Below are 13619 nucleotides of genomic sequence, written 5' to 3' on the forward strand. Positions count from 1 at the left end.
ACCTTAATGAACTCATTGTAACTTGATTATTCACAAATAAACCGAATTGAATTGAAAAATTGAACTGACATTAAATCACCATTTACGACCTTGAAAAAGTGCTTCAAAACATTTGATGTTTATCAACAAAGTAACCGATACAAAGTAACCGATACGCGAAACATTTTAGCCAGGCATTGATTTGACATTGATCTTTCTCCCGTCATGCCGTTCTAATAATCGTGCGGGCTAAGGCGCAGTTCCCGCAGTGTGCATCAGTTTTAATTTTGCGTGACCTGGGTTCAATTCAGGCTGATCAAAGTGTTTTTTTTTTTGTTTTTGTTTTTTTTTTTTTTTTTTGTAGAAAACTGCAGCCTGTAAACAGCCAAATTTTAACAAAACATATGCCCATAGCACAAAGAACATTATCAAAAGTCAACCATGGATTGGTTGATAATCGTTCTCCGCAGCTTGTCCGGACCCTTCTTGATTAATAGCATAAATACAACGAGAGCTGAAAATATCAAGTTTTGCAACGATTTAGTTACAACATTACAATTTCGGTAACCACCTTTTGAATTGGATTTTTTGATTTCATAGAAACCATTGTTCCTCCGCAGCAGTGTTTTCTGCCGTCAAAATAAGTGTCAAATTCCATAAAGTATTTATCAAGGAATATTATTTTTCGATCCATGCTTAGCGCAACGTTGAACTTTTCCTAACATGAAATAAATCATTAAACTTTTAAAAGAAGGAAAAAATAAAGGGATAAAGTTCTGAAAAAGTTGCTGTAACCTAAAAAAACAATAATTTCGCCGTTGTCGTAAGGTCGCACGTGCATTTTGGGCCAAATTGAGTTTAAAACGCCATTTTCTGCAGCTCTCATGGCCACACCTTTTGACCTTCAAGGATCCCCAAAATTCAATTGCAACCTTGAGATTTTCAATATAACCCGAAAGCACTATGTGCATTGTTGTCGCTCTGCATATGAAAAAAGTTTCAATCTTGTCGTGCTACCTTGACACACCCTGAAAATTGCTGATAGTGCGACAATTGGCCAAAGGCATTTCAGGTCGGAATGCGTTTGACACACGTACAAGCCCGACTACCGTAAACATTTTTAATTATAACTCGGGACTCCGACAACCAAACTTCGGGACAATGCACAGAATGGCCAACCAAACAAAACGTGTTTGTGTTTGTGTACATTGCGTGCTCTATTCTTTGTTTATTCAAGATCAAACATTTAAACGCGTTTATATAACGTCGATTTTAGCCCAATGCTATCAATACAGACGGTGCTTCAAAAAAAACTCTAGCGTTATTTCGCTCCAACTTACCATCGAGTGATCATACTGGGCCCGATCGGACAGCATAATCAGCTGATGCTCGTTGACGCGAACGGATCGCTGCATCTTGGGGCTGAGCATTGGCAAGCTGTTTCAACTGGAGTTAAATTGTCGGTCGGTCGAGCAGCAACTTTCGCCGCTCACTTTAATCCTTTCCGAAAAACCTTTCACACTTGACCTGAATCTCACTCGCCACGGTTCATTGATTCGCGAATTAATCAGCACATTTGGCGTACAAACATTTCGCCGGAAATTTATGCGACGACGAGGACGACTGATTAGCTTTCTTCTCTCTTCACAGAGTAACTGCTGAGTCTCGAGTTTCAATTTGATTCGACTTTTCGCGGAAGCTTATCGAGACTACGATGAGTTTACACTGCCGACGCGACTGCGACTTCTTCACGCGTGTCATCCAACGTTGTGGAACATCCAAACGGCAATTGCCTCCATCTCGGGCGTGTGGTGTCGTCTTGGTGATATCCAACGGAGTGTTTTACGTTCACCGATCCCCTCTGCACACTTGAACCTTGTTGTTACACAATTTATTCACACGTCGTTCTGGCACAAAAAACTTCTTTCATCCAAACTTTTCACGTCGCGTTGACGTCGCCGTACACGACATCAATAATGGCGGACGACTCAATTACTCAATCCCGTAATTGCCATCCCGCGCCGCGTTGAACCACCTGTGTGTGGGCACCTGATGCGTGCAGAACCACCACCCCCCTTTAGTTATTATTTACTTTGCCTGTTTGGAGTGAGATTCAGGTTTTTTTTATCGTCACTTGTTGTTTAAACCGTATTGATATGATACATGGTTTCCCCGGTTATCACGTTGTTTCAGCCCCCTCGAAGGGATTATGTAAGTTTTACCGCCTAGCGAAGTACTTGGTTACGGAGATTAATTATGGTTGAACTAGTTCATGCTAATCTCGCACCGCTCTAGTCCATGATGAATTCAGGGTTCTGAAAGCAATGGAAATAAAAACAGAAAAAATATCATAGCTGTTGTTTCAACTGTTATAGGTAAACAAAGATTTAGAGTTCCTCCAACAAATTAAACAGTAAACATTTGCTTGTTTTTATTTTTTAAACAAACGAAAATGTTGCAATTGACCTTATTGGAATATTCGAAGATTGAACTACACGGGCAGGTACAATACAATAACAATTCCTGTTAAAATATCTAATTTTGTAATCAGACAGTCATGATCATCGGTAATAAGACGAAAAACTAATTACATCCCTAACAAATAGACTAAAAATTTATATTGAACAGATGAGCAATTCTCTACCAAAACCTGAAATAGATTTTATTTGTGTTTTTTTATTTGGCTCAAACTCCTATGACCAAAGAAGCTATGTTGTGTCATTGGTTCACCCATACAGGTCTCCATACAATTTTGGCAGCTTTCCATACAAAAATGGTACGTAAATTTTCGAAAATCTGTAACTTTTGAATGAATGTTCTGATCAATTTCGTGTCTTCGGGTATTGTTGAGGAATGTTCAGAAAAAATAGGTAGACATTTTTTGCCGATTTACTAAACTAAACTTAATTTCACAGAAACTCAATTTCCCAAAATCTGCATTTTTTTTGATTTCGAGATTTTTTGATTGTTTTAGGGGACAAAAACCCGCAACTTTTGAGTCATAGAGAAGTAGAGGGTGACGATTCTCGAGATTTTCAATTTCCCGGGAATCGAGAGTTGAATTTGGCCATTTCCCGGGAATTCCCGGGACCCGGGAGTTTTTTTTACTATGCCAATAGTGGCATAATTTAAAAAGAAAAGTATAAAATTCGTTACTCATTCGTTAAATTAAGTATCCTCATAATTTAGAGGAACTATATAGTTTACTTTAATAGTTTAAAATGTTTACGAATCATAATTCGCACTGAGTGATTTTTCAAATGTTGCACAAACTTGTTCCAAGAACTTCTTATTATTAAATTTTTGTGAAGTAAAAACATAGCTAATATATAATTTCCCAGTATCGAGATTCTTGCAATATGATAAATAACGACTCAAAACAACAATTTAAACTTTTTTCATCATTTTTAAGGTCAACTTTAAATTTTAATTTAAGATATACATATTTACAGTTATCAGGAAAACTGGAGTGTTTACAATTGGCGAACCTTAACTTTACAAAGATTACCGCTCCAGAGTTTTTTTTTACAAAATATAATTAATATTGAGGTTGATGTGAAACATAAAATGGCCTTTTACACAAAAAAAAGAAATTACCTTGATAAAGCGAAATTACCTTAGGTACTAAGAATTAAAAAATATATATATAAGCATTGCTATGCTCGAGAAAAGATATGGAATTTGAACTTATCTTGAAAAAGCTATAACCTCTTAGAAATAATAAATAAAAAAATATTTCTAGAGTTTTTTTTATAACGTCCTATAAACATATGAAACTCAATATCTTATAGGACATTAAAAAAACACTGGATTTATAAAAAAAACATTAAATTTCATTTCTGGGGTGTAACTGCTAAGTATGTTTTAAGGTAAATTTTGGGGTCCAAATTTTTTTTGTCTTCTCTCGATTATAGTTATTGGAATTTTTGACAAGTAAAAATTAAAAAAAAATATGAATAGAAAGATTAGAGAAACACTGGTTTATTCGAACTTGAACATCGAACATTAAACATCCAATGTTCCAAACAATTTTGAATTTTTCAAATAATTCTTGATTAGTTTTGCTTCAATAGTTTAAGTTTAAAATTTCCCGGGAGTCTCGACCGAATTTCCCGGGAATCGAGAGGTCCAAAAATGGTCAATTTCCCGGGAATTTTTTCCCGGGAATTCCCGCTCGTCACCCTCTATAGAGAAGTATGTTCAAAAAATCTGCCGCCTGGTTATGATTTTTTGAGAACAAAAAATTTTTTGGAAAAAAATAATATTTCATTCATAACATTTTTTGACTTGATTTTTTCAAGTAAAATTTAAAGTACTTTAAAGATTATTTGATAAAGGACCCCGTTTTCGAGATACAGTCCAGACTTGATTATCCGAAGTTTCGACTATCTGAAGATCGATTATCCGAAGGTTTGTATGGGACTTCGGATAATCGAATCACGAGCAAAACAAACGTATGTTTTGATTTTCTTGTTTTTAACTCAAAATTTAAGTTCTGCTACCCAGTTTAAGTCAATGTTAAAACAAGAAACATTCGTAAAATTTTCCAATCTTTTCGAAAAAAATATTTTGAAAAAAAATAAATCAAAACTAGCATTTTAAATGGGCGTAATATTCAATGTTTGGCCCTTTTAAAATGTTAGTCTTGATTTAAAAATTTACAAAATATTTTTTTCGAAAAGATCGGAAAATTTCACTAATGTTTCATGTATTGACATTGAAAATCAGACCATTAGTTGCAGAGATATCGACATTAGAAAATGGTGGGTGGTTTAGGTGAAACTTAGAAAACTTAAATTTTCGTGTTTCTTTTCCTTAAAGTGGCTGTATCTCAGCAACCGGAATCTTCAATGTCTCTTAGACAATTTTATAGAAAATTTTTTGAACCTTTCAAAAAAAATATTTTTGAAATGGTCACCCCTGGTCACTATTTTTAAAAATAGAAAAACTGCAAATATTTAGCAAAAATCAAACTTTCGGTGGCTATATCTTGAAAACAGAGCCCTTCATCAAAAAATCTGTAAAGTACTGGAAATTCAATTTTACATTATAAAATTACGTCAAATTTGTTTTTGCATGAAATTACTATTTTTTCTAAAAATCATAACTCTGCGGCAGATTTTCTGACCATATTTCTCTATGGCTCAAAAGTTGCGGGTTTTTGTCCCCTAAAAAATATCAAAAAAACTCGAAAATCAAAAATTACGTATTTTGGGAAATTGAGTTTTTGTGAAAAAAAAAGTTTATAAAAAAATCTGCAAAAAAAATTCCGTATGCCTATTTTTTTCTCAATAGTCCTCAACAATACCTACAACTTTGCCCAAGACACCAAATTGATCAGAAAATTCACTCAAAAGTTACAGCTGTTTGAATATTTACGTACCATTTTTGTATGGACAGCTGCCAAAATTGTATGGAGACTTGTATGGGTGAACCAATGACACAAAATAGCTTATTTGGTCATAGGGAAGGCCCCCGCAAAGTTTGAGCCAAATAAAAAAATACAAATAAGATCCATTTCCGGTTTTGGTAGAGAATTGCTCATTGAAGAATTGAAGAATTGAAGAATTGAAGAATTGAAGAATTGAAGAATTGAAGAATTGAAGAATTGAAGAATTGAAGAATTGAAGAATTGAAGAATTGAAGAATTGAAGAATTGAAGAATTGAAGAATTGAAGAATTGAAGAATTGAAGAATTGAAGAATTGAAGAATTGAAGAATTGAAGAATTGAAGAATTGAAGAATTGAAGAATTGAAGAATTGAAGAATTGAAGAATTGAAGAATTGAAGAATTGAAGAATTGAAGAATTGAAGAATTGAAGAATTGAAGAATTGACGAATTGAAGAATTGAAGAATTGAAGAATTGAAGAATTGAAGAATTGAAGAATTGAAGAATTGAAGAATTGAAGAATTGAAGAATTGAAGAATTGAAGAATTGAAGAATTGAAGAATTGAAGAATTGAAGGCAAGAAACTTTTGAAAATTAGAGATTTGAAAAGTAACTTCAAAATCCTCGCCATCTACTAAAGATATCTTTGTTGCCAAGAAAATTGATGTTTGCGTGCTTCGTTAAGCTGAAATCGAGTAAAAGCACCAATTAAGCACGTCATTAGCACGAACGATGCTGGTCTGGTCTCGACAGTCTGCTGCGGTGGGCCGCCCCGTCAAGTCGTCAGGTCAGTGACAGGTTGCCAGCCAGCCGTTCGTGGTCGAATGGCACCGGGAAATTCAATCCCGACATCTGTGGCACGTCAGTCTAACACTTCCCACGGGGATTCGTTGGATAAGAGAATAAGCCCAAGATTTGCTGAGGGGGGGAAAGTCAAGGTCGTTAATGTTTCTATTACGGTCGTCCTTGTGGCATGCTGGATTGCACCTGGCACGCGGTTGGGTCTAGTCTGGTGATAAGGTTACGAGCGTGACTGGCCGTGAATGAGAGGGCTATAATAGCAAATAATCACCGTAGTTGATCTCTGAGGGAGGCATGGCATCACATTATGACAAGAGGACAGAAAATGAACGCAGCTTCTTTGTCGTAATGTTAAATTTTAAAGGGTCGGTATTATAGTTTTGTGAATAGAATCAGACTAAATCTCGAAATGACCATCAAGAGTAATATTTTCAAAGGATCAGCCCATAGCCATCCTACAGGCTCAATGTCACCCCACCGAAAGTACTTAAACTTCATCCAGAACCTTTCCATTTTCAATTAAATTTTCCACTTCCTCCCAACGGGTACAGAGTTCGGCCTTGCCCATGTTCAGCTGACATCCATCTAGCGCTCAGTCAATTTAATCTAAACGTGTAATCCCACGTGGTATCAGCAAACCATCCCATTTCCGATCGATAGTTATCTTCCCATTTCCCACCCGAACAGACCTCCCTTTTTCCACCTCTCTCCTTCCTCTCCCCAATATCTAGTCGAACCACATTTCATTCAACTAATTCTTTATCTTTTTCCAATTTCCCCGCTCTTTTCCACAGAATAATTCTCGCTACATTTCCCAACATAACACAAACACATGTGTTCAACGAAACATACAACTATACGAAACTTTATCCACCGGTAAACAACCGAGCCACGTAGCCCAGTGGTAACGCTTCCGCCTCGTAAGCGGTAGATCGGGGTTCAAATCCCGGCTCGGACCAACACAACTGGTGATCTTTTCCCTTCTGGAATCGATTGCTTAGTAAAGGGAAGGTAGTGTATCGTCACAAACTGGACCTTATCACGACACCTTAGGGAGGCGACCTATGGAATGTTAACATTAACCTTAACATGTTAACATTGAGTTGAGAATGAAATTGCCACTGAATCCGCTTTGTAAATGCCGGCCCCGATACTCTTCAAGGGTGTTCCCCTCAGGAACTGGGAAAGATTTACTTTTTTTTTTACTAAACAACCGAAAAGTTGTAGTGCACATGTGGCGTAACAGTCGTAGGTACTAAGGGGAGTTTGCTGGAAATTAACATAATCTGCCAGCAACATGCGCGCCTGTGTTGGGTTAACGAATTATTGTTTGTTTATGATCCGGATATGGCCGTGATGAATCGGTCCTGCGTGCTTTCATGATGGTAGTTCACACGGGAGTACGTGTAAAATTTCCGAGCTTGGTCGAACTTGTAATGCTCAAATCCAAAGAAAAATATTTTCAATGTATAATTAAAAAAAAAGCTGTTTGGACTTTTAGCCCAAAAGTTCCCTAAATATGAAACCCATTTTCCAAGGACTGCTCACGTTGAAACATTTTCCACTGAGAGCAAGCAATGCTTTCTAGCTGAAAACCCGGTGACACCCAGTGGAGGTGCTCAAATATTCATTGGCCGTGAGCAGTGTGGTGGTTGAGCTGGCATGTTTTCCTAACGTGTGACTAACCTGATTGACCCTCAAATTTGATTGGCACCGGCCGGGTAATTTTACCCCCGTGGGTGACGGGGTGGTCCCACCGGGATCTACTGCATACAAAATGTATCGTGCATGCGGGTGGTAAAATATTTTTGGATCGGTTTAACCCTCTACTACCCAAATTTTTATTTTTCACTTGTTCAGGAGGTCATTTTGAGCAACTTTTGTTCTACGAAAAACTTTACTTCTCTTGTTTTATGTTTTTCTTGTTTCATTTTTAGTATTTTAATTTGCATTTATCTTGTTTGGTTTATGTTTGTTTTAGGTAGTATTTGGCCTACTCTACCACCTTCTTTCATTACATTTTGCCTATCTAATTTTTTCATGTTTTTACAGTCACTTTTTCAATTTTTTGCATGTTTTTCACATTTTCTGCTATAAAATGGAACCATTATCAATTAAATTGTAAATAAATGCGTAGAGGCATAGTCTGAGGCACTAGAAAAATTACTGCATACTTCTTTTTACTTATAATATAGGAATTTTTTTTTAAAAACACAGCCAAAGTTGACCCCTAAAAAAAATACATTTTTAAAAACATTGGCAAAGTCATATAAAACAAGTCAAACTTCCAACCCTAAAATTTTCCAAAATTTTAAAAGTTCTTCTTTTCAATGCTTTTTGAAGATCAAAAATTTGTTGAAAAATTGATTTTTGGCGATTTTTTAAATCGAAGCCCGTCTAGAGGCGGGGTTGGGTTGTAGAGGGTTAATGTTTGTAAAATTTGCAATTTTGAACGTTTTTTTGGAAATCGTATCTTTAAAGATTTCTGTTTTGGTATTGTTTGGATTTAAAAATATGTTTTACACATTTGACTTTTCACCTACCGCTTTTCTTCGAATTGTACAAACAAATCACAAAGTGACACAAATGATTAACAGTTTAAAACCAGATCAATAGTTAATCAATATGAACAAGAAATTCTCAGAATCGATATTTTTAGAAGTGTATTGTGAAAATAAGCGTTAAATGATTCCATCTCGTTCCTAACTCAACCGCAGATGCCAATCGAACATAAACCGTTTATTGGGGTGAATCGGCTTCAATGGGAAAGTTCTTTGGAAACATTTAAAATCATGAAGAAAAGAAAAAAACATTTGTTGTGATTTTCAATATTGACTAACTGTCATATCAACAATACGAAAACGGACTTTAAATATTTTCGCAATCGCAATCGGCCGATATCATGAAATTGTATATACATGTTTGAATTTGTAGAGAACTGTACTATGGCTAAAAAGGGCATTGTTGCATAATTATTTCGTTCATTCAAGTCCCATACAATTTTGGGAACTGAGCGTGTAATTATTAGAAAACCTGTATCATGAGTTTAAGAATTCTCTAATTGATAAATCGGCAAAGTTGTTGGTTATGATTGGGACTTTTCAGAAAAAAAAGTTACACGGAACAACGATTTTCCAATGTTTTATTTGATTCAATTATTTTACTAAACAGCTTTTTGTGTTTGACAACTTTAAACGTTTTGCATGATTTTCAATTTCACTAATATTTCATTCATCAACATCGGAAATCGAATCAATAGTTTAAGAGGTACCGTAAGAAAAAAATGTGGGTTATTAAGTGACACCGAGAAAAACCTTTTTTAACACAAAATTTTGACATTAAGGGGATACAAACATGTAGAAAATCACAAAACTTTATATTACAGAATATTTGTCAAAAGATGATTTTTAATCACTCCTGGAAGTTTCATGAAGATATTTCACGATTAAACTGAGTAAAAGACGATTTAAGTTCAAAATTTTGCCATGCGCAAAGCGAACTGTCAAACTTTGTGAGCGTTTTTCTCTGAACACCGAGTTGATTTACGGGTGCCACGATATCTCGAGATGGGATGGACCAAATTGGCTGAAATTTGAGGTAAAGACTCTCAAGATGTGCATGACGAAGCCCAATTTTTAAAATGTGCTTCAAAAAAATACAAAAATCAAAAACTAACGGTTTTTTATATGAAACACACAAAAATATGTTTTTCGTGCTTAACAGTATTTTTGATGTCTTTTTTTTTTCAAAAAATTAACACTATTGAAAAAATGAACATTTCATTTCCCTTGTACCAAATTTTGTACTTAACTTAACTTTAATCTAAAATTTCAAAATTTTAATTTTCAGCTTTCAATTTAGTTTAAACGATTAAAAATAAAAAAACGGGATTTTCATACCGTTTATCTTTTTTTCTGAAAATTCTAACCATAATCTGAAACTGAATCGATTAGAAAATCTCATCTCAAGAGTAAGATTATTGTGTCCATGTATGACCAGCCCGCCAAATCGTATGAGGCTTTTCCTGAAAAACTAATGATGAAAAATGGTTTCTTTAGACAAATGGAATGAATGAAAAATAAAATTAAAATACAAAAATAAAAATCTCGGAAATGTTGCTAAATTCTAGATAATTACAAAAATGGTATGTCAATAATTGAAAATCTGTATCTCAGTAAAGGGTTTTCCGATCGATTTGGTGTGATAAGTTCGCTGGAAGAGGGGGAGGGGAGTCCAGTTTTTTCGTGTTCATTTTAGTTTTTTTTGCTAATTGATTGATGTATTCAAAGAAGTCCTTCCTATATCATCGTTGAACGGGAGGCATGACGTCGTGTGATGTTTGAGATGTTTGTAGGAGATGCTGTGGATTCAACGGTCTCAAGCGGTGTCTACAGGTATATGGCGAAAAGCTATTGATGAGTCTGCAACTTCAATTATCGGACTAAGATTCTTCCCTTTCGTTGAACTGCTGGCTTCTTGGGAGGGCGCTGGTATTGACAATTAAATAAGGGATCTTCAGAGGATAAACAGTGAACAATTGTTGGCTCCCACTGATTTTTTTTTTTTTTTTTTTTGATTCATTGTATAACTACAGCTGATCTGTCAATAACGGAGTAGCAGCTCATGCTCATACTCATTTTTGTATTTTATATGCATTTAAAATATTAAGTTATTGATTTTTATTCGTAGCTTTAGGCATCTTATACATCCACCTATCAGTATTTTCTGCCTAATTGCTATTTTTTATAATTTCAGTTTAACAGTCACGTTATCGATTTCCCTTTCCCTTAATATAAAAAAAATCACACATGAGCAACTCTCTACGAAATCGGCCGATTTCGACCATTTTTATTTTTTGTATTTTTTGATTTGGCTCAAACTTTGTGGGGGTCTTTCCTATGACCAAAAAAGCTTTTTTGTGTCATCACCCATACAAGTCTCCATACAATTTTGGAAGCTGTCCATACAAAAATGGTACCGTAAACTGGGGTCAATCGGGACACATGGGGCGAATTGGGACAGCAGTTTTAACCATTTTGGAGCGCAATATTTTGATTTTTCTGGTTAGTTTCGGTTAGAACAGACTTAAACCAACAAAATGTGTACATCAATTTCCAAATTTAAAAGCTTTAAGTGCTCTAAAAACTGATGTCCCTATTCAGACTGATGTCCCGATTCGCCCCAGATTACGGTACGTAAATATTCAAACAGCTGTAACTTTTAAGTGAATTTTCTGATCAATTTGGTGTCTTCGGTAAAGTTGTAGGTATTTTTTAAATCAATACTAACATTTTAAAAGGGCCAAACATTGAATATTACGCCCATTTAAAATGCTAGTCTTGATTTAATTATTTTCAAAATATTTTTTTCGAAAAGATCGAAAAATTTCACGCATGTTTTACGTTTTAACATTGAAAATTGGACCATTGGTTGCTGAGATATCGACATTAGAAAATGGTGGGTTGTTTTGGTGAGACTTAGAAAATTCAATTTGCCTGTTTCTTTTTCTTAACGCGGCTGTATCTTAGCAACCCGAGGTCCAATCTTCAATGTCTCTTAGACAATTTCATAGCAAATTTTCTGAAGTTTTCAAAAAAAATATTTTTAGAAATGGTCACTCATGGTCACTATTTTTTTAAATCGAAAAACTGCAAATATTTTGCTAAAATCAAACTTTCGGTGGCTATATCTTGAAAACAGAGCCCTTTATCAAAAAATCTGTAAAGTACTTTTCGATTGGAAATTCAATTTTACATTAAAAAATTACGTCAAATTTGTTTTTGCATGAAATTTCGATTTTTTCCAAAAATCACTATTTTTTCAAAAATTCATAACTCGGCAGTAGATTTTGACCATATTTCTCTATGGCTCAAAAGTTGCGGGTTTTTGTCCCCTAAAACATATAAAAAAATCTCGAAAATAAAAAAATACGTATTTTGGGAAATTGAGTTTTTGTGAAAAAAAAGTTGATTAAAAAATCGGCATTTTTTTTCCGTGTACCTATTTTTTCTCAATAGTCCTCAACAATACCTACAACTTTGCCGAAGACACCAAATTGATCAGAAAATTCACTCAAAAGTTACAGCTGTTTGAATATGTACGTACCATTTTTGTATGGACAGCTTCCAAAATTCTATGGAGACTTGTATGGGTGAACCAATGACACAAAATAGTTTCTTTGGTAATAGGGAAGGCCCCCAAAAAGTTTGAGCCAAATCAAAAAATACCGATAAAATCCATTTCCGGTTTTGGTAGAGAATTTGTCACATAAGGTATTGGGGTCCTTTTTGAGCTCAATCTTTATAAAAATCGATTGGTTTAGTCCTCACTTTGCGCAAAGCGATTCAATTTTCTATATAGGGGAACTATACCCTTTTTCAGCCTATTTCTATTATCGGCCTATCAGCACTTTGATCATGAATTACAGCTTTCATAAAGTGTTTTTGACTGATCCAAAGTAATAAATAATCCTCCGTGTACGCACGAGTGCAAGCAGCAGTCAAGTGCTCAGTGCTCCATCGTTTTTTCGAAATTTTTCGCCGTAATTTACCGTGATTCGCCGCGAGTTTGCTCCAACAGCATGCCAAGGGCCGGCCGTGGCCGTGGCAGTTCGAGTGCGGCCTCGAAAAACCCGCGAAGTTCGTCTACCGGCCGTGTGCAAAAAGGTAAACAAACCAACGCCGTGTCGACCGCCATCGCGCAGGGGAGCGTGAGCGCAGAAGGAATCGACAAAAAGTTACTACACCCTGGATATGTTCCAAGATCACCAGTGCGAACCCGTTCGGGTACCTCCGGTGCCACGACCAGTGGCACATCAACATCCACCAACATCCCCATCAGGAACGAGTTCCAGATGCTGAGCGACGACGAAGAAAACAACAACAACACCGACGGTAGCACTACCGACGACGACGACGACCATGGTCGTGCACGGAAGAAAGTGATTTCGCCAAAAAAAGTAATTACTCCAAAGGAACGACGACCACCACCAATTTTCGTTTTGGACACGTTGGCGGACGATGTTGACGAGCAGCTGGAAGGCCTCGTGTACTGCCTCAAAATAGGTAAATCGTCAGTGCAAGTGTTCACGTTTGACCAAAAGAACTTCGACCTGGTTGTGGAGAAATTGAAGCGTAAAAGCTTCAAGTTCTACACATTCGACCCCGTGCAGAAGACAGCTGTTAAGGTCGTCTTGCAGGGGTATCAAGACCGCCCGATCTCCGTCCTCAAGGAGCACCTCTCGGGTGTCGGAATAACGCCGCGAGACATAAAAGTCCTCTCGCGGAAGACAACCGTCACAGGTACACACACACTGTACCTGTTGTACTTCGACCGCGGCACCGACAAAATTCAAGACCTGCGGCGGACTAAGGCGTTGGACGGTTTTTGGGTAAACTGGCGGTTTTACTCAAAAAATCCGACGGACGCAGCGCAATGTCACCGTTGCCA

The 13619-nt window shown here is 36.2% G+C and overlaps 1 protein-coding gene across 8 annotated transcripts in view; it reads right to left on the reverse strand.

Annotated features, from left to right (window-relative positions):
* The window catches only part of LOC120425707 (ras-specific guanine nucleotide-releasing factor 2-like), a 420283-nt gene that overhangs the window by 363055 nt on the left and 43609 nt on the right, over positions 1-13619 (reverse strand). For all 8 annotated transcript variants that reach the window (XM_052709837.1, XM_052709833.1, XM_052709838.1 and 5 more), the window contains one exon: positions 1320-2294. In XM_052709837.1, the coding sequence (XP_052565797.1) occupies positions 1320-1409 (90 nt within the window). In that variant the 5' untranslated portion in view covers positions 1410-2294. The remainder of the gene's footprint in view (positions 1-1319; positions 2295-13619) is intronic.

The sequence above is a fragment of the Culex pipiens genome, chromosome 3 (genome assembly GCF_016801865.2).
Source record: "Culex pipiens pallens isolate TS chromosome 3, TS_CPP_V2, whole genome shotgun sequence".
Classification (NCBI taxonomy): domain Eukaryota; kingdom Metazoa; phylum Arthropoda; class Insecta; order Diptera; family Culicidae; genus Culex; species Culex pipiens.